At 55.8% G+C, this 19982-nt stretch overlaps 1 protein-coding gene across 2 annotated transcripts in view; it reads left to right on the top strand.

Annotated features, from left to right (window-relative positions):
• Positions 1 to 19982, top strand: part of SEC14L1 (SEC14 like lipid binding 1) — a 52728-nt gene that overhangs the window by 23109 nt on the left and 9637 nt on the right. For both annotated transcript variants that reach the window (XM_054593134.1, XM_054593133.1), the window contains exons 4-14: positions 8084 to 8233; positions 8346 to 8477; positions 9558 to 9686; positions 10374 to 10608; positions 11797 to 11906; positions 13245 to 13434; positions 15108 to 15196; positions 16196 to 16266; positions 17140 to 17311; positions 17637 to 17771; positions 19564 to 19698. In XM_054593134.1, coding sequence (XP_054449109.1) covers positions 8084 to 8233; positions 8346 to 8477; positions 9558 to 9686; positions 10374 to 10608; positions 11797 to 11906; positions 13245 to 13434; positions 15108 to 15196; positions 16196 to 16266; positions 17140 to 17311; positions 17637 to 17771; positions 19564 to 19698 — 1548 coding nt within the window. The remainder of the gene's footprint in view (positions 1 to 8083; positions 8234 to 8345; positions 8478 to 9557; positions 9687 to 10373; positions 10609 to 11796; positions 11907 to 13244; positions 13435 to 15107; positions 15197 to 16195; positions 16267 to 17139; positions 17312 to 17636; positions 17772 to 19563; positions 19699 to 19982) is intronic.

Genomic DNA, 19982 nt, shown 5'->3' with positions numbered 1-19982 from the left:
CGAGGAGGTCCTGGGAATGTGGAGGCCAAGGGGCTGGACCTGGGGCGGTGAACACCCAGCGCAGGAAACAGACGCGTCCCAGAATTGTCCCCCAAGACCCGTCTGATTTCATTAACCATTGCCACCCCAATAACTGCAATAAAAAATAAAATGCAAAAAAAGAGAGAAGACATCAAGCCCTCTCCCAGGTCCTCGGGCATCCGTCACAGTGCCCTTGGGGAACCTCTCCGCGGTCCTTACCGCACCACAGGCTGAAATCACACCTTTTCCAGATGGAACTTATCTCCGGGGGGAAGACAAGGGTCATCAGGACCCTGGAATTGGAGGTTTTCTAGGGTGACATTCCTGCTTTCAACTTCAAGTGTGTTTGACCTCAGGGGGCAGCGGCTTTGGGTCACATCCCACTTTTCTGCGCTTTCTTTTCGGTGTCAGTGCGGTCCTGTGCCCGTGTCTGCCCCTGCCGGTGGATGCCCCGTCTGCTGCCCTGACGTGGGGCGCTGGCTGTGGCTGAGGCGGCGCGGGGCCGGGGCGGCGGCTGTGCGCACGTAGGTGCCACCGGCCCTCGGCCGCTCCCAGGCTTGTGCTGGTGCAGCCGGCCAGGCTGGGTTGTCAGTAGGTATGCGGGCGAGTGAAGCGTATCGTGGCTGGCTGCCCTAAAACGTTCTCTAAAGGGCTCAAATTTATACAAATTTTAATTCTTAGGAATAGCTGATTACAAACACATTTGATAAAAAATAGCATGTAATTTGGAGCCTCAGTTTACGAGTGGACTAAAGAGGAGTTTCTCTGGTGCCAGCAGAGGTGGGGTCAAGCGCCCATGAGGACCGCACTGTGGTGCGGAGCGGAGTCGGCACAGCTCCCTGGGCACTGGTCACGTGGGCACCCGGAGGCGGCCTCGGCGGCCACGGCCCGTGTTCGGCCGCGGACCGCTGTGCCCCGGCGTCCGCTTTGGGTTTCGCTCAGTTTCCTCCGCCCAGGAACGCCCCCTCCTCCCACGCTCCTCCGCGTGGCCTCCTCTTCTCGGCCCCGGGGAGACGTGCGTCCCCACAGAGCCTTCTCTGCCGGCCCAACATGGAGGGATTTCCCCCGAGTGGCCTCTGTTTGTTCGTTGAATTTATCGGGGTGACACTGGTGAACAGAACCACACAGGTTTCAGGCTACAGCTCTTAACACCCCCCGACCGTCTTGAGCGACTTCATTGTCCAGGCAGTGTTTGAGGCGTTTCGCCCCGGTCTTCGGTTCTGCTGTCCGCCTCTGGGAGACGTGTCCACGCCTCGCCTCCCCACGTAGGCTGTTCCTGCGGTTCTGCCTGCGTGTCTGCGGGAGTGTGGGTGTGGCGCCTTCGGGGTCGGCCCTCCTTACGAAGCTGTGAATTTGATAGTGAATGAGTTACAGAGTTTTACCTCTGAGGCACTTTGGTCAATTTGCCACATTTTCTTGACACGCATTTTTCTTTGAGCCATTGGCAAATTCTAAGAGAGACTTAAGCCATAGTTAGTTTTTTCATGCACTGATTTTCCAGAGTGAAAACAGATTTATTTATAAATGAGCTGATGGTCTTGTCTAGTGCCATAGACGATCCAAACAGGAAAAGCAGCTGCCTTGGTTTGTTGGCTAAATTGGATATGAACACAGTTCATTTTAAAGGTAGGTCCTTTAAATGAAATTCCTTTCAAATGGCTTTTCCTGGCAGGACGCAGCATTAAGCTCATAATTCTCAAGTTGAAATGTCTTCACTAAAATACGGTTTTATTTCACACAGTACAAGTTTTTAATGTCAAAATTGTGTTAGAAGATTGGTGAAAACCTGAAGGTACCCTTGCCAAGCTCCCAAATTGCAGGCTCAGAGGTCCCTGTTGAAAAAGGAAGAGGGGGAGAAGGAAGGTGGGAGCAGGCTGTCCTGGGAGGCGGCTCTCCTGTGGGGGCAGGTGGGCGAGGCCCCAGCCTTGTTTTTATTGTTGAAACACTTGTTATGCTGAACAAAAGACTGAGCAAATGATTACAGGCGTTGTTTTTCTTACAAAAGCAGTTTTTCTTTTAAGAGGGCACATCAAAGAATGTTTCTCCCTCTGAAGAAACCACTTCTGGAGGAGTTCGTTTTGTTTGGCCTTTTCTTGATTTCACAAATGTTGAGTGTGATTAGGAAATTACTTGATAACATTGCAGATAGCGTGTGAAAGAGTAAGGAGGCGTTTGGAAATTGTCGCCGCTCTCCCGATGAGTGATCTGAACCACGGGGACTCCTCCTCGGCTCCCTGGGAGGGAGAGGCTCTGTAAGACAGAGGGGAGGCCTGCTGGTATGGGCTCTCCGGCCCAGACAGGGTTGGAAAACTAGGGAGGCCTCCCTTAAAAATCGCGATTGCTGGCCGCCCCTGGAAAACCAGACGCTGAGCGCTCTGGGCCTGCGTCGCCTCAGAGCCACAGCGGGCGGGAACCCCCGCGGGAGGCGCGGTCCCTGTTGGCTGCACACCTGGTGCGCCACCGTGGCCTGAGCGCTTCGGGTAAACCTAAAGTTTGTATATTTTCATGTGTAAAATGTGACAGTGTCATATGTAAGCAGTTAGTTTACCTGTGGTCTCCCCCCACCCCCGCAGAGTTTTCCTTTTCTTAACATTTTCCCCACCTTTTTATTTTGAGAAACTTCTCTTTTTAAAAAGTTGAGAAGAAGTGAACGCCTGCATGCGTCTCCCCCAGCGGACTGAGCGCACCGTCGTGTCTCTCCCGCACGCACCCCGTTTCTCCCTGCAGAACCATCTGAAAGTGCCCGGCTGGCCTAGCGCTTCGGCTCTCAGCACTAAGGCAGGCGTTGCCTAAGAGTAGCTTCTCTCCTAGGTGCACGGCTCATGGTGAGCATGCCCAAGACACTTAGCCTTGATGGAGTGACCTTATTTAATATGTGACGCGTGCTCACATTCCGTTCGTTCTTCTTCTTGGCCGTTTTTGCTTTGCTCTGAGATCAGTGCATTTGCTAGTCCTGGCTCTGTGATTGCCGTTATTCTAGACCATTCCCTGCTTTTTTGTTCACATTTCAAGGCACTGCCATGTTTTCTCTTCAAAGAGTCCGGGTGGCAGTTCCGTAGTGCGTTCCCTAATTTGGACCTGCCTGATCACCGCCCATGTGGTTGGCGTCAGTGGTGTGTGGTCCCGTCACACCACACCGAGGTGTCAGGTTGTCCTGATCTCCGTCGTTCAGTGAAGGTGGTATCTACTAGGTCTTTCCGCTGTGAAGGCCCTCGCGTCCGTCTGGGACTGTCCCTTTTCTCCTCTGTGAGAATCTGCAGGAAGATCTCTGGGGACCGCAGGGTCCCTCCAGCAGCCACCTTGCCGAGGCCACTGCTGCTCCGGCCTGGATCCGTGGTTGTGACCTGGCCCTGATGGAACAGGGGTTTCCTAGTGCTGTCCTTCCTTTTTGTGGTTAGTAGATGACGCTTTGCGCAAAATTTGCTTCCCCGCACATTTTTCTTGAGCATCACTGTGTGGTTTATACTACTTTACCATCTTTTTTCTTTCTGGTGCTCAAATTATTCCAGAATTGGTGAGTGGAAGCCCATTCAGGTTCATTCCTATGTCCTTTTGACATGATTGCATCAAATTATTTGACGTTTCCTTGTTTCTGGTAACAAATGCTTCAGGCCCACCTTGACCTTCCCCTCCTCCAGACTTGTCATCAGCCATCTTGCGAAGAGGGTTCCTTTCTCGTAGGGAATGGTGTTTAGAAACCAAGGTCTGATGCCGTTTGCTCTCGGCTGCTGAGTTGTCACCGCTTCCAGGTCTTTCCTGTGGGCAGAGCCGGGACATGCGTTGATGTCTTTAACGAGATTGGAATGCTTCTGTTTTGTCAGAGGCTGCAGAAACTAGGGGGCTGGTACCTTTAAGGACTTCAGAGAGTGAAGTTAGGTCGGCTTCTTGCAGCCTGCCTCCTCCCTAACCCTCTAGAAAGTTGGGATTTTCTGTGCCAGCAGCGTGCAGCCTTCATTAACCTTAGTGTCTCTGACAGGTAGGCCACGGTCAGTGAGCACAGAAACAAGACGCCAGATTCATGGTTTACTTAGTAAGCTTTTATTCCCTAATTCAAAACATGGTTATGAGATGGCACCTTTGTTTTAGTCATTGGGTAAGGTCCTTATTCTCCCTGGGACACAGGGCGATCCGGGCTCGTGCTCTGCCCTGCGGCCGAGCCGCGTGTCTGGCGGCAGGGTGACTGGCAGACGCCGGAAGGAGCGGGGCGGGAGGCAGGTGCGGCTGGCTGCTCTTTTCAGCGACAGAGAAACACACTGGGTTCCCGGGTCAGTCGCTCAGTAGCCTGCAGACCCTGAACGTCATCTGTTCGGGGCTCCCAAGGCCGGCGCAAGCAGTCTGCAAACCCCAGCCTGCTGGGGCGGCCGCACCGACCGGGATGGGAAGTTTTTACTCTGTTTTCATTTCAAGGCTGGGCTCTGTGGGCAGGGCCTTATCCTGGCCACTGTATTTCAAGAACTTAAATGATGTTGCAGGTGTTTTGGAAATGATCTAGTAGGTACTTAACAGGAGAGAGCCTAGCTGAGTTTCTTGGTAAGTGTCTGCTCTACACGTTATGTAACTTAAAAACTGTTTTTTTTAAGGCCTTGTATTCTCAATTCCTTAGTACGTCATAGTGCTGGAATGTATCGTACAAAACCAGTTTTTTTGTTGTTTTTTTTAATGTAGTACAATTTAGAAGTCAGTCTAGATGGTTTTCAGTGTCAGTGTGTAGAACAAAGGACAGCATTTTCCCTAGAATTGTCCGTGGGTGCAGTACTTCATACTGACACATTTGAGGGCCTCATTGAGACTCATCTGTGGTATGATCTGAGCACTTGAATAAACTTCTTAAATGCTGTTTATTATAAAAGGCATTGAGACAAATACCGTGTGATTTATCAAGATTAAAGCAGTCATGGGATTCAGAATATACTATCTGAGTGGAGGAAGGGAGTTCAACTCCTGAAGTAAAACCTTCTGGAAAACAAATACAATTGTCATCATGTGGGTTTTGCCTTCCTTCTAGACCATCTCGTGCAGACCTCTCTGCACCGGTGCCTCTGGTCACGTGGGAGGGCCCCCCCTTCCCCGCCCGCCTGCTGAGTAGATCCCCTTCCTAAGGGCAGGGCCTCCTGCTGGTCTAGGTCCCCCACGGGGTCAGTGCCCAGGAGGCACGCGCCCCATCACGGTGCCACCGCACGCCATCAGTTCCCTTCTCTTCGCGCCGTGAGTCGCTGCTCAGGGCCTGAGGCGTCCGTGGCGCTGCGCTCCTGGTTCTCTTTCCTGGGATGCTCTCCGCTCGCTGCTGGCTGTGCGCAGACCCTCCCACACGGGGGGCCCCGTGCCAATGCCGCCTCTTCCACGAAGCCTCCCCAACCGCCACCCCTCGGGCCCAGGGTGCTCTCTCCCCTGAAGCGGTTGGAGCGCCTGCTTACCCTGGGTCACTCGGCACCTCCCCGACTCCCTCTCCGACGGTCTGCGTCCCCATCCCTCCCTCTCCGCTTCCCTCCCCGCCCAGTGCCCAGCACGGTTTCCTGGCTTGCTGCGTGGCTCGCAGGAGCGCAGCTTCAGATGTCAGATCGGTGTGGCCCTGTGATGTTATGGAGAGAGGATGAGCTACGTGCCAGAGACCCGAGCATTCCCTGGGTTGGGGCGGGAGTGAAATTCCTGGGGGGCGGCGTTAGTGGCTGAGCTGCTTCGGGGGGTCTGCCGCGCCTGCTCTTGGGACCTGAGTATCGCTTGGAGGCAGACGGTCAGGCCCGTTCAAGGGGGGTCTCCGGAGACTGCTCCCTGAAGGCAGAGTTTTTTACTGTGATGGGTGTTCCGAGGCTGCTTGAGCCCTGTTAGAGGTAAAATCAGGGCAGTCTGTGTCATTTCCACTTTGTCGTTGATCTTTTCAATACCATCCGTTTCTTCCCTACACCTGTGCTTGGTTTTGATGAAGATGACAGTCCCGTCCATTTGCCGCCACTCTCAGGACAGCCTCATGGAGGAGCGACAGCCGCCAACGCAGCGCGCTCAGCTGGCAGCCCCTTCCTGGGGAGCCGGGGCGCAGCTGCTGAGGCCAGCCCGGCCCCTCCTTCCCGCTGGACTCACCCCGCACCCGGGGCCCCCGCTCGCCGGAGCCTGTGAGGCCCTGCATGGCCTGGGTGGGGGGGTGGGGTCAGCAACTGCTTTGGTTCAGTGACCTGCATAGATGGCTACAGGGTGAACTAATAATCTGGAACCTGTGTGTGTTTTCCAAAAGCTCAGATGCATTATACGAGGTCAGTCCGGAATGTATCCAGCCATGTGACATGAAAAACAGAGATATTTATTGAAGAAGATACAAGAAACATTGTACATAGGACAATGATACCTCTGTCCCCTTCAAAGTAGGCACCTTGGGACCTCACACAGTTCTCCCAGTCGCCATCAGCTGCCCCATCATGTTTTCCTGAGTCTCATTGATGGTCTGAAATCGCTTCCCTTTAAAAAAAAATTATTTATTTTTAGACAGAGGGGAAAGGAAGGAGAAAGAGAGGTAGAGAAACATCAGTGTATGGTTGCCTCTTGCATGCCCCCTGCTGGGGACTTGGCCGGGGACCTGGTCTGCAACTCAGACAGGTGCCCTGACTGGAAATCAAACTGACGACCCTTTGATTCGCAGGCCGGCGCTCAGTCCACTGAGCCACGCCAGCCAGGGCTGAAATCTCTTCTTTTTCAAAGGTGATTTTAGGTTTGGGAAAAGCCAGAAGTCTCAGGGAGCCAAATCTGGGCTGGTGGGGGCTGAGTCACCTGGGTGATTTGATGTTTCACCAAAAAACTGTGCATGAGACATGATACATGAGCGGGCATGTTGCTGTGATGAAGCTGCCAATCACCAGTTGCCCATAGTTGCGGCCTTTTGAATCATCCAAATAGTTTCCTTAGAGGAATGTTTAAGCTTGACGCAAAATTTGATACAGATTCATTGCTCTACTTGCTCAGTCATTTTGAATGCGACAGCCACACAGTACACAGGCTCACTCAGTGGCGTCTGCCGGCCCCACTGACTACTACAGTGAAGTCGTCATTGTTCACGCATGCGCGTTCCAGGCCCCCCTCCTTGGCTGCCAGGTTCCATCATGTCACACAGACTATCTTGTTATATTGACAATGGCTGCACTTTTACCACACAGACCTTGCATGTATGGTAAATTGTTTAATTAAATTGTTTATTTCCAGATAATTAGGTTCACGATATGTTAGCATTGCTCTCAAGGAATAATGTGGAGAGATCCCATGAGCCCCTTACCCACTGCGCCCAGTGGAACCCTCCTGGGGAACTGCAGTGCATCCTCACAGCCGGGTGTTGACACTGAGCCCACCCGGCTACGGGGGCTTCGCAAGCCTGTTGCCCTGTTACAGCCACACCCACTCCCCCCAGCCCTGCCCCTTCCTTCACTCCTGGCAACCACTAATATATGACTTCTCCATTTCTATAGTTTTGTTAGTTCAGGAATGTTACAGAAATGTGTAAATGGGTGATCCGTTTTGAGTTCATCTTTGTTCCAGGTGGACGGGGTTCAGGCCAAGGCTGGTTGGTTTTGCCCGTGGGTGTACACTTCTCCCGCGATGCTCGTGGGAAGGCTGTTCTTCCCCTCGCATTGCCTGTGCTCCTCTGTCGGAAGCGAGTTGGGCCTGTCTGTGGGATCAGTTCATGGCGGCCGTCCGCTCTGTCCGTCGGCCCGTGGGGCGCTGGCAGAAGGGCAGGCGCACGTGGCGTGAGCCTGAATACTGGCTCCAGCGGCCCCTCCCTATCGACTCTTTCTCAGAAATTGTTTTCGTTCCTTTTCCTTTCTGTATAAATTTTAAAATAATCTTGTCTCTAGCTACAAATAAACATCTAGCTGGGGTTTGGATAGAATAACGTGAAACCTCTGTATCCACGTGGGGAGGATCGGCCTCTTTACTCGAATGTCGAGCCTCCAGTCCATGAACGTCGAATGTTCTTCATGAAGGCCGGAGGCGTGAAGACGAAAGTAGCAGGAATGTGTCGGTGAGAGATGATTTGACCCCAGTGGCAAGCTCTCAGTTCCTTTTTTTTCAAATTTATCCATAGGCCTATGAAAGGAGGTTCCCGACGTGTCCTTTGATTCCGATGTTTGTGGACAGTGACATTGTGAATGAATTCAAGAGTGAGGATGGGGCTGTTCACGTCGTAGAAAGACGCTGCAAGCTGGACATAGACGCACCCCGGCTGCTGAAAAAGGTGACCGCTGCGCCCCGCGGAGGTGCCCCCAGACCAAAATGAATTGTGTTCCACTCCTACTGCAGTTGGGTGGTACTAATATGTCCTTTTTCTCTTTATTTCTCCTTTAAAGATTGCAGGAGTTGACTACGTTTATTTTGTCCAGAAAAACTCATTGAATTCTCGGGAACGCACTTTGCACATCGAGGCCCATAACGAGACGTTCGCCAACCGGGTCATCATCAAGGAGCACTGCTGCTACACCGTGAGTACCGGCACCACGTCGCTACGCAGGGCGCGCCCGCACCCGCCACGAGCGCCCGTCCCCGCTCCCCACCGCACAGCGGGGCAGCAGGCCGCCGCTGCGGCTCCCTGCAGAGGTATTGCTTTCCTGTGACCTGCTTTTCTGGCTTGCACCGGCGCCTCGGCGACGCGCACTGAAGGACCCCCACGCCGCGACCTCCGGGAGCGGTGCCTTGCGTGGGTCTGCCCTCCGTCTTCGCTGCCCACCATCGCTCCCGGGGCGCCTGTCAGCCGGTTATGGGAGCGCCTCCTGGGTGGGGGCCTCCCCCCGCCCTCCCACAGTGTGTCTGCGCCGACTCCAGAACGGCCCCGATGGTGTGTCACGCCACGTCACACTGTCTCTGGGCTCCAGACCCGGCAGCGTCTCGGCATTTCACTCAGAGTAAATCACTCCTCTGCCGTCCCTGTGCACACGCTCTGCTGACCTGGCTGGTCCTGCTCATGGGCGGGGGTGTGGGGCGCACCGCCCCTAAAACAGGGAGCTCTGCTGCGCTGCCCCCGCCCTCTGCCCAGCTCCCGCCCTCTCTTCCTCGGGCCTCTGCTCGGGTCTCCCTCCCCCTAGGTCGGCCCTGGACGCCCTGTTTAACCCTGCAGCCTGCTCCCCCCGCAGTCGGTGTTACCATATCATGAGGGAGATTTTAACCCCGCTCCGCCCTTTCCCTTTGCCCATCGCACATCTTCCAACAGGGGTACAGCTTCTTGCCGGTTATGTTTGTGACCCGTTGTCTCCTTCCACTGGGCTGAAGCTTCATAGCCAGGGATTGTTGTTTTGTTTATGGGGGAGAACACAGCTCAGTAAATATGGTGAATGAATGAACCAAGAAAGGCAAGGAAGCTCTTTCCTTGTAAAGTCAGGTTTAGAATATTTTAGAAACACTGTTTTGACCCTTTCATGATTTTGAACTTAATTTCTCCATCGGCTGCTCATGCTAAGAGCACTGTTAGTAAAATCGGCATTTTCCCCGGGGCGCGGTTGCTTGAGGAGCAGACAGATGGTACTCTCAGCTGTTAGTTCATGGGGTGTGTTCTCATTTGCCTGCAGGTTCACCCTGAAAATGAAGACTGGACCTGTTTCGAACAGTCTGCAAGTTTAGATATCAAATCTTTTTTTGGTTTTGAAAGTACAGTGGAGAAAATTGCAATGAAACAATACACCAGCAACATTAAAAAAGTGAGTCTGTCCTGGGTTCCGCAGCAAGGGGGAGGCAGGCGGCCTGGGATGATCTGCTCTGGCGGCCCCCTGGGGACTGGGGTCCCGGCCGTGTCTCCAAGAGAAGCCCCAGTTGCCCCCGCGCCTTAGATCCCCGGGAGCGGAAGGCTCAGGTCCAGGGGCTGGAGTGCCGGGGCCGTGGAGGGGAGGAGGGGCCTGCAGCCCGGCAGAGGTGGGCGGGGCCGGGATGGCTCGCGGCAGCTGCAGTCCCAGGGGCCACCTGGGGGCCCAGCCTCCGTCGTGTGGTCCACCTGCCCCAGGAGAACTTCTTCTTGGGTTTATGCCACTACTCGTATTGAGGCGGGATTTGGGCTTTGAAATGTATCGGTGTGGGGTGTGAGTGCTTTCTGAAGGCTACTTAAATTTTTTGAGGCTTTGGGAAGAATTTGGATTGAGACACAAAGTACATACTGAGTGCAAGTGCGGTAAATCGGTGCTTTCAATTAGTCATAAAAATTCTCTCTCTTTAGATGGTATTTCCTAGGCCTTTGGAAAAGAGGAAGTAAAAGGTGAAAAACAAACGCAAAGGCATTCGGCTTTTTAAAGTTAATTCTAAAGGTGTTTTTAGTAGTGTTATGAAAACCCATGAGGGATGAATAATTTGAATGTTTACTATATGTTAACCTTAAAATTGGTTTTGTTTTAAAGGGGAAAGAAATAATTGAATACTACCTTCACCAGTTAGAAGAAGAAGGCATCACGTTTGTGCCCCGCTGGACGCCTCCGTTGCTCGCGCCCTCCGCTGAGACATCTGCCTCCTGCAGGAAGCAAGCAGCGTCGCTGGCGGTTGTGGCCCCAGAAGCCGCTCAGAAGGAAGGGCTGGGCAGCGAGGCCTTGGGCACCCCGAGCGGGGCCGCCGAGCCTGCCGCAGGGACCCCTGATGGTGAGTCCAGGCCACCAGCAGGACCGGCCAGTGGCGTGCCTTTATGTCCTCTCGGCTGCTCTGCCTGCTCCGCGTCCCTTAGGACGCCGGGCGCTGCATGAGAGGTGGAGGTGGCTCGGTGCTGGCCGCCTCCTCTAGCTTATGTAACCCAGGCGCTTGACTGTTTTCTTAGCATGAAGAAACCCAGATTGTTTAAACGAGCAGGCAGGGCTGTGTGAAGTTGTGACAGCATGTATTCCACAGAGCGGAAGGTGTCTCCCCCGAACACGAACACGGGGCGGCAGCTCTGCCTCTAGCACGGTCCTGGCGGTGCCGCTCCCCGTGCTCGCCACGTGCCGGGCCCTGTTCCCAGCGGTCTGTGTTCTTACCCTGCTCCACGTCACGGTGTGTGAGCGCCCGTGTGATGGTGGCCCCCGTCAGGCTGGGGACACCACACCGGGGCCCCGGGGAGCAGGGCGGACTCGCCAAGGTCACAGCCGTTGGCGGCAGGGCTCCTGGCCGCCGTGCTGCGCGCTCTGTCCTCTGTGAGCCCCCCGTACGCCCGCGCCCCTTTTCCTTTCTCAGACTGAGGCCCGTTGTAAAACGCAGGAGAATCCTGCACTCAGGAGCCTCGTTAAACTGCTGGTGCCTGTCTTTCGCTGCGTTCTTCTCTGCAGCTAGACCAGCCCTTCGCTCGCTGTCAATGGGCGGCAGCTGGCAGTGTGTCACTGGTTGGGGGGTACGTGCTGTTTTTGCACCTTGTGGGTTTTTCTTTGCTGTGCTTCATTTTATACCCCATTTTGCAGTTTATGTTACCGTATCATGAAAGAGGTTTCTTGTATTCTTGAACAGAGCTGCATTCAAAACAGGTTTAGATCCATTGGTTTGTTTTATTTCATAGTTTTATGTATATGGCTTAGAATTAAAAGTCATTGGGTATCTGGTAGTGCCATCATTCTGTCAGAATGTGTTGAGCTTTTGCAAATGGAGCTGGCCGCTGGGGCATATGCCAGACTCAGCAAGCTCCCCTGGGGCCCGGCGTTTGGTTGGCAAGGCTGTCCTCGGGGGCCCTCGGGGGGCCAGTTTCCGTCTGCAGTCCCTGCGGTGGCGCCGAGTCAGACCACACGTCAGCGTCCCTGAGCAGGACTCCGGAATACTTCCGGTTCCAGCCTTTTTGTGGTAAGTGACGTTGTGTGACTCTCGTTCCAGACAAACTGGATGCAGACTACATCAAGCGGTACCTGGGCGACCTGACCCCGCTGCAGGAGAGCTGCCTGATCCGGCTCCGCCAGTGGCTCCAGGAGACCCACAAGGGCAAGGTGAGGATCAGTCCCCCGAGCGGGGCTGCCATCTGAGGACCCGGGGACCCGGTCCTGTCCCCAGTCACTCAGTTAATGACCCCTGTTGCCGTAGCTGGGACTGTCTCTTCCAATCGAAAAGTCGCTGCCTCTGTGTCTCTGTTTGGTATCAAGTCTCTTGTGGCAGGTTTGGTGCCCTCTGCGTGTTATTAACGGTGTTTCCCTGGGCTTTACAGAGTTACCTTCCTTGAGAACAGTGACGTGCACAGAAGGTTTGGAAGGATTTGCAGGTTGTCCAGAGACTAGAAAGGCCCGTGCTTGGACGGGGAGGTCTCGGTAGGGTTCCAGCCACACGAGGCACCAGGCACAGTGACGAGCCTCACACCAGCGGGGACCAGGGGAGAGCAGAGGCGCGTCTGTGTGCCCAGCTCGTGCCGGGCCTCCCTGAGAAAAGAGGAGCCAGGCACTGCGAGCAGCTGGCTGCCCCCCAGCATCACCTGCCTTGGCTGGTGCCCAGGCCTGAGGGCCCAGTGCCACCTGCTGAGAACACGGCCACAGGAGCACCAGCTGCCGTGTGCCGGGCCCTGTTTTAAGGTCCGTCTTAAGTACTGCCAGCAGCCCTGTGAGGCAGGTGCAACTTTCGTCACCCTGTTGTGCACGGGAGGAAAGTGTGGCACAAAGACAGGCAGTGACGGGCCCAGGGTCTTCCAGCTGGTAGGTGGCGGGGCCAGGGTCGGAGGCCGGGCCACTGGGTTCCAGAACCCGTGTTCTTACCCACCTCCACGTCACGGGGTTCCTTTCTGAGTGACGGCGTCTCAGTGCCGTTTCCCCAGGAGGCTGGACCTCCCCCCATGGCTCCGCCCCGGAGACCAGACGTGCACCAGCGAGCGTGTGGCCCTGGAGGGGGCGGCACGGGCTCGGCCTTGTGTCCGCTCACGAGGCAGCCTGCTGGTTGCCCGCGGTGGCCTCTGCCCCGGGCAGGTTCCTATGCGTCAGGAGCGCCACCGCCGTGAGCAGAACCAGCGCTTGCTTCTGACTTTTTGAAGATGTGCACACACACTGGAAAGTGCACAGGCCACAGTAATTCCTAGGTCAGCTCAGTGAATTTTGAAGCATTCTCTGTTTGAGAAATTGATGCTTCACTTTACTTCACTGAAAAGAAAATGGGATACTGTAAAGGTTCTTCGGGCTAACAGTGCTGCTTCGCTGAAGCGCCGAGGCTGGTTTTACATAGGGCAGCGCTGCAGCCCACACTTGATGAGAAGTGAGACTTTCAGAGTCTGGTTCCCATAGTAACTTGCTTTTCTTCCCTTAGCAACTTTTCACATTGCTCAGAAACCTCTCTCTCTCTCGCCACAGATCCCAAAAGACGAGCATATTCTCCGGTTCTTACGTGCCCGGGACTTCAATATTGACAAAGCCCGGGAGATCATGTGTCAGTCGCTGACGTGGCGGAAGCAGCACCAGGTGGACTACATTCTGGACACCTGGCACCCTCCCCAGGTCCTGCAGGACTACTACGCGGGAGGCTGGCACCATCACGACAAAGGTGACCGGGGACCGGGGCCTTCAGGACCGCTCAGAGGCTGCCTTCCACAGGGTTCGGCGGGTCCCTGCGGGCGTGGCCCCCGCCCTGCCCCCGCCCTGCCCCTCCCCAGCCCGAGCAAGTGTGAGCGCCCAGCCCACAGCGCGCTCACGCGCCTGACCTGCTGGAAGCGCCCGGGGAGCTGGAGGAGCGGGGGCTGGGGCTGTGTGCGGCGGCGGCCTCAGGCCTCCGGCTGCCTGTGGGTGTGTTACTGCCGTTCCTTTCTTAATCCAGTGGAGTTTGGGATTACGGCACTGAAGACACGAACCTTGAAAGCAGTCTTTTCTGAGCGCAGTGCTAGTGAAGGGACTCTTCAGTGCCTGCAACCCCTACAATTACCTGCAAAAATGTATGGCCAGGATCATACATCAAAACAGTGGAGACCTCAGCTCCGTTTGGGGCGTGAGGAAAACATAAGGCAAGGACAGGGACACACCCAGAGAACTTCTGTGTGACTCCTTCTATCCTGCGCCTTGCGGGGAAGCTTGCGTTGTCACAGACGTGCTCCCTGTGTCCCAATGCAGAGTGGCAGTGGAGGCCACTGGGGTCGCCCCGGAGCGCCCTCTCCTGCCTCCAAGCCGGGCCGAGCGGCTCTGCCTGGGCCCCCTCCCGACTCATCCTGCCTGCCTTCTCCAGCTCGGTTGTAGGTTGTAGCCGTGTTGCTTTTTACTAGGAGTGCAAATTCGTTCCCCTTTGTGACTCTCAAAAGATTAAAAAGTTTGGCAGTAGGACATTAACAAACGCATCTCATTAACGTTAGGAGAGACTCTAAATCTCCCTTTCACCAAGGCTCGGGAGCACAGAAACGCCCTGTGGGTGCAAGCGGGGCAGACGGGGCCCACAGGCGGCGCAGCGTCCCCAGGGCCCTGTGTCAGGGTGGCCGCACCGACGCTCCGCCGACAGCACAGGGCGTCTCAGGGCGTTTGCCGGGGCACAACCCATCCCTGTCTCCCCTGCTGCTCTCCTGGGGCTGGGGTCTAGGAACCGCTGGCTCCAGGGCGCACTGGCTGCCGAGGCCACTTGCCCCTCTGTGTGGCCTGCTCACAGTGACAGGGGTTTGTATGAGGTGTTAGCGTCCTCTCAGGCTCCACCCATTACTCCTCCAGGCTGTAAAGAAGTAGAGCCAACATGTGCTGCTGTTACTATGGTTTTAAGAGTAAGATTTCTAGAAAGTACTTGTTTATTCTGGTTCTGAGGGTAGAAACCAGGGAAGCTGGGGTTGTAACACTCCTGACCCCGAACTTGGGCCCGCCTGTGAAACACGAGAGAAATGAGTGTCCGGCTCCCGGGCCGCCCCAGCTGCGGGCGGGCCTCTGGGCTCTCCCCGTCCCGCCTCCAGCTGTGTAAGCGGGGACCGGGCTCCCTCGGCCTCCACCCTGCAGAGCTGTTTCCAGGTCCCTGCTGACTGCTCGGTTGGTGGCTTTTGTGTTTTCCCTTTACAGTCTTTTTGGGGGAAAGGTTGGGGGGACCCCGTACACACGCCCAGAAGCCAGCTGCTGCTGCTCAGGAGGAAAGCGCTCGAAGCCCACCCAGAAGACAAGGGAGCGGGCTTCCTTGTCGGGGTCCGAGGCCTGTGTCCCCGGCTCCGCGGCCGGACTGGTGCCGGTAGTAATGCCTTTCGTTTGTCCCTCCCGCAGACGGGCGGCCCCTCTACGTGCTCCGGCTGGGGCAGATGGACACCAAAGGCCTGGTGAGAGCCCTCGGGGAGGAGGCCCTGCTGAGATACGTAAGTGCCGAGGCCGGGCGCCAGGCCACGGTTGGGCTCCCTTCCTTTCTCCGCCAGCGGGGCGCGGAGTGACTGTTGCTCTGTGATAAGAAGCCTGTGCTGCTTTTGTAATTAGAAAGGAGAATCTGTTCATATATTTGAAAAATTTCAAAAGCGGGCCCAGAAGTTTCAAGAAAAATCACTCTAACCACTTGAGGCGACCGCTTGGGAGCGGGCTCTGAGCAGTCGTCTGTGACCTTCAGCCCCACAGAGGCGCCCTGTCCCGTCCCTGTCCCGTCCCCCCCCCGCCCCCCGACCCCAACGACTCTCCGAACAGGCCTCCCTGCAGCGTCCTCCGCGCTGGCACTTCCTCGGGCCCGGCTCCGGGCACCCGCGGCGCGGGCGTTCTGAAGGGAGAGCGGGCTCCTGAATCGCAGCAGAGCGGCTCTGAAGGGCACCTCGCTGAGTCAGTGTCCCTGTGACAGCCCCTGGTGGCACTCTGAGTGGAGTAGGGGCCCCTGCTGCTGTGGGGGCCCGGTGCGCGCCGGCCCACCCCTGCGCACGCGTGTGCAGGGGGAAAGAGCAGCAGGCGTGGAGGGGCCGCTGGCGCGGGGCCGGCGGCCCTGCGCACAGTGTCGCGGCGCTTCGCCGGCTCTGGCGCTGCCCTCCCCTTGGCTGGCCCATGCGACACCGCAGTGCCCCCGCTCCACAGGCCCGCGCCTCGGCAGCTCCAGAGGCGCTCGTTCTGAAGACGCGGCAGCGGGCCGCGCCCTCCCTGCCGGTCAGGGGCCGCCTCCGGCCTGGGCCCTTGCTGGGTAGCAGGCGCTTTTGCCATAGAGGGCAGGGCTCGCCCCCTTTGCAGAGGGAGCTGTTCTTTGCCGGGGCGTGGTTGTGTGTATCGGGGAGCCTCAGCAGAGGACTCTGCGGTTTGCATGCTTGCCTGAAGCGTGCTGCGTTGCTGATGTGGCCGTGTCGCCGTCTTGAGACTGACACCGGGCTTCGCGGCCTTTTTGCACGCAGGTGCTCTCCATCAACGAGGAAGGACTCAGGCGGTGCGAAGAGAACACCAAAGTTTTCGGCCGGCCCATCAGGTAGGTGTGCGCCTTTGTTCTCCCCTCCAGCCTGTTGAGAGTAGGATTTACGTATTTTTAGTTGATTTTTAGATCTCAAATCTGGTTAGATTTTTAGGATCAAGTCTAAATAGCTTACTGTTTCCCATGCTTGAAAAGGTAGAAAACAGATAAGCATGTAACGTGGTCAGTTTTGAGGGGCAGCTGCTGGGTCTCGCTGTTTGCCACCCCTGCGCACTGCCGCCCCCGCAGGCCGGGTGCGGTGGCCCGTCTGGTTAGCCTGTGTGGTCCCCGGGAGCTCACGGTTGCAGGTTTTACCGTGTCTCCTTTTTTTGTTATTTGTCTGTCTATTTTTGGTGGGGGACGGGGTACAAACACCACCTTGTGCTCGTGAGTCATACGGCGGGTGCGGGTGAGCTGCGCTGGGACGTACGGAGGGTCTGAGGTCGCCCTGAGAAGGGTGTGTGCCGATGGGCCCCTGGGGTGGGCCTGAGGTTTTGTGCCCGCTGTAGCCCCAGCTCCAGAGACGGTGCCGACTCAGTGAACACTTCCTGAGCCATAGCTTGTCGCGGTCCAGTCACGCTGCGCGTCCAGGGCGGGTGCCGCCCCGGGGTCAGTGCGAGGGGCCCGGCCCGGCAGGCGCACGTGTGCCTTTCTGCTGGATCGCTGAGCACGTTGGACCGAGGGTTTTGCTCATTGTCCCTCAGCCCCTGGTCCCTCTGTGAGTACAGGGCTTGGTCCCCCACGCTGATCCCATGTGCTGCATACAAGCAGGCGTCAGCGTGGCTCATAACGCGGCAGTTTTCAAAACTGGCATCTTTGGGGAACGGCTGTAAGTGACTGACCCGGTTTGCTGTGTGCCGTGTGTGGAATAACACGTCTGCGCGCCTGCAGTTCGTGGACCTGCCTGGTGGACCTGGAGGGACTGAACATGCGCCACCTGTGGAGACCCGGCGTCAAGGCCCTGCTGCGCATCATCGAGGTGGTGGAGGCCAACTACCCCGAGACGCTGGGCCGCTTGCTGATCCTGCGGGCCCCCCGGGTGTTCCCTGTCCTCTGGACACTGGTGGGTTAGATGGCGTCGCCCAGCGGTCGCTAGCACTTGTAAGGCAGACACGCAGCATGCGTGCACGCACACATTCACGTCCTTGTGTCTGTGACTTGAAGTCTCAGCTAGTTAGGGAAAAAAGTTAACTTGGAAAGACATGAAATTTCTCAAGCGGTTTAAGGGGAGAAAGAATTCCTGTGTGTCTAGCGCCATGCAGATGGACCTCACAGAAGGAGTGTCTCGAACTCCAGTTCCCCTCCCGCCCTCGTAGCACCTTGTCGTTTTAACCTCTGAGGGCTGACGGCCAAGCAAAGGGGAGTACAGGCTGTTCTCTCGCTCGCAGGTCAGTCCCTTCATTGATGACAACACCAGAAGGAAGTTCCTCATTTATGCGGGAAATGACTACCAGGGTCCCGGAGGCCTGCTGGACTACATCGACAGAGAGATCATCCCCGACTTCCTGGGCGGGGAGTGCATGGTGGGTCCCAGGGCGGGGCCCGCGCCGTGGGGGAGGGGCGGGCGCTGGCTTGTACCAATGATTTCCAGACCTTTCGGTTTGGGTTGTTTTTGTTTTTATTATTTTTGGCTGGCATCTCTCTGATCCCCCAATTGTTTAGGTAATTTTTGATCACACATACATTTCCTCATTGTTAAATCTCGGGAGAACTTGTTTTAGAGTCTCATCTAATCGCAGCTTGCTTTATTCACTCAGCTGTGTGTGAATCGGATGTTTTCACTGTTTTGGAGGAGCTGTGCATTTTTTTAAGTACACTATTAAAAGAAGTGATTCTCAGAAATATTTTCCCATTGACAGTCAGGATAATGTATTAAAGGGGATAAAGTCAGGGAATACTCTTTTACGTAATTTGGGATTTTAAAAAAAAACACGGAATCAGTAGATTACCAGGCGAACGCCTCCGCTTCTCTACCCTGTCCTGGGATGAGGGAGTCGGAGGAGTTCAGTCCCCTGAGGACTCCCCGCCGCTGAGGCTCCACGGCCGGGCGCCAGGGCCAAGGCAGCCGAAGCCTGGCGGGGCCCGTGGCTGGGCCGCAGCGGTGGCCGAAGCCCCCTGGCATCCAGCGCCAGGGCCTCATGAGAGAAAGGGCTCTCCCATTCTTCACAGCGAATAAGGTGGTCTTTTCAAGATGTGTACACGTGGACCTGACTCACGTGTTCAGCAAATGAATCCGGCTTTTAGGAAACTGGACGGTTAGGGGAATCTAAACAGCTTTTAAACTGAGCTCCAAGTGCAGCAGTTCTGCTGTAAGGAATCGCAGGTAGGTCACAGGGCTGTGCAAAGGAACAAGTACATTTTCCAAGTGCCCATGATGTTCACGCTGAGGTCAGATTTGGCCCACAGACGACTTAGGTTACATTGGAGGACCGCGCACGTGGTTGTTGCTCGTGAGGGCGAGAAGAACCAGGCTGGAGTGGAAGACGTGCTTGACTCACGACTGGCGGGGTCTGTGTTTGTCTCTCTGACCACCGCGATACACCCACAGTGGGAGGGTCCCCGTAGCTGGTGGAGGTCTTCACACTCTGGCTTTGAGGCTTCTCTCCTCTCTGCTGCTGTTGAACAGTGGTGCTCACTTCTGTGTTCTTGTACAAGAGGGTTTAACCACGCGTTGGTGTGGAGTCATCTAATGTGATGTCTTGCGCGACAGGTTCCCAGTCACGTTTGTTTTCTGTGTGGTCACTCCCCAGGGCTGATCACACCGAGAGTGCTCGGGTTTACGCGCTGTGGTGTGAAGTCGTCCTACAAGGTCAATTAGGAAATGTATGGAATGCACAAATTCTAATTCAGCTCAGCTTGTTTCATGCAAATTCAAAAGCTCCCTGTTATTTTTTAGTGAACATGACTGACCATGTAACTTGAGGTAGACACGAAGCTTGCCTTGTTGATTATGTATCTTTACATAATAAAAATAATTCCTGTAGCTGCTGAGAATAATCCTTTTCTTAACAGAATGTTTTTCCTTTACGGTGGAAAATACTGTAATTCTTATATAAACCAGCTTTAGTAATTGAGTTGGTGCCTCATACATGTTAGCATGAATTCTGTGATAAATCACCTTCAACGTGTTTCCATTTATTAAGGCAAGACACACGTATTTCAGTGGGTTTTTAAAGTTACATTGCCAGGCCCTACAGAGCGAGTGGTGGCATCGCCGGCTGCCCATTTCCTCGGCGACCTCGGCAGTTGGCCGCCGGCTGTGGCGCCTGGCGTGCCGTTGGGTGACTCTCACCGCTGTGTTCCCCTTGTTTCCAGTGCGAAGTGCCGGAGGGCGGACTGGTTCCGAAATCCCTGTACCGGACCGCGGAGGAGCTGGAAAACGAGGACCTCAAGCTCTGGACCGAGACCATCTACCAGTCTGCCAGCGTGTTCAAAGGAGCCCCGCACGAGGTGCGCAGCGGGCGGGTGCCCGGGCTGCCGGGCCCATCCGCTCCCGGAGCGTCGTCGGGGGTCTTCCCAGTTGGACGTAGATGAGAAGAATCGGTGCTTTTGCTGGTCTTTGTCTGTAGACCTTTGTCGAACAGACATGGTGGAGTAGAAAGCAGCGGCGCCCGGTCAGAGCACCTGGAAGGGACGCTCGGTCGTCCCCTTCCCCGCTGCCCGCCCGCCCTGCCCTGTTTTGCAGAGACCCGGCCGCGGAGCCGTGTGTGGCAGGTTGACTCTCAGGCTTAGTT

The sequence above is a fragment of the Pteronotus mesoamericanus genome, unplaced genomic scaffold (genome assembly GCF_021234165.1).
Source record: "Pteronotus mesoamericanus isolate MK-2021 breed Mesoamerican mustached bat unplaced genomic scaffold, CSHL_Meso_final scaffold_408, whole genome shotgun sequence".
Taxonomy (NCBI): Eukaryota; Metazoa; Chordata; class Mammalia; order Chiroptera; family Mormoopidae; genus Pteronotus; species Pteronotus mesoamericanus.
Note: the sequence above shows the minus strand (reverse complement) of the source record. Positions and strands in the feature narration are given on the sequence as shown.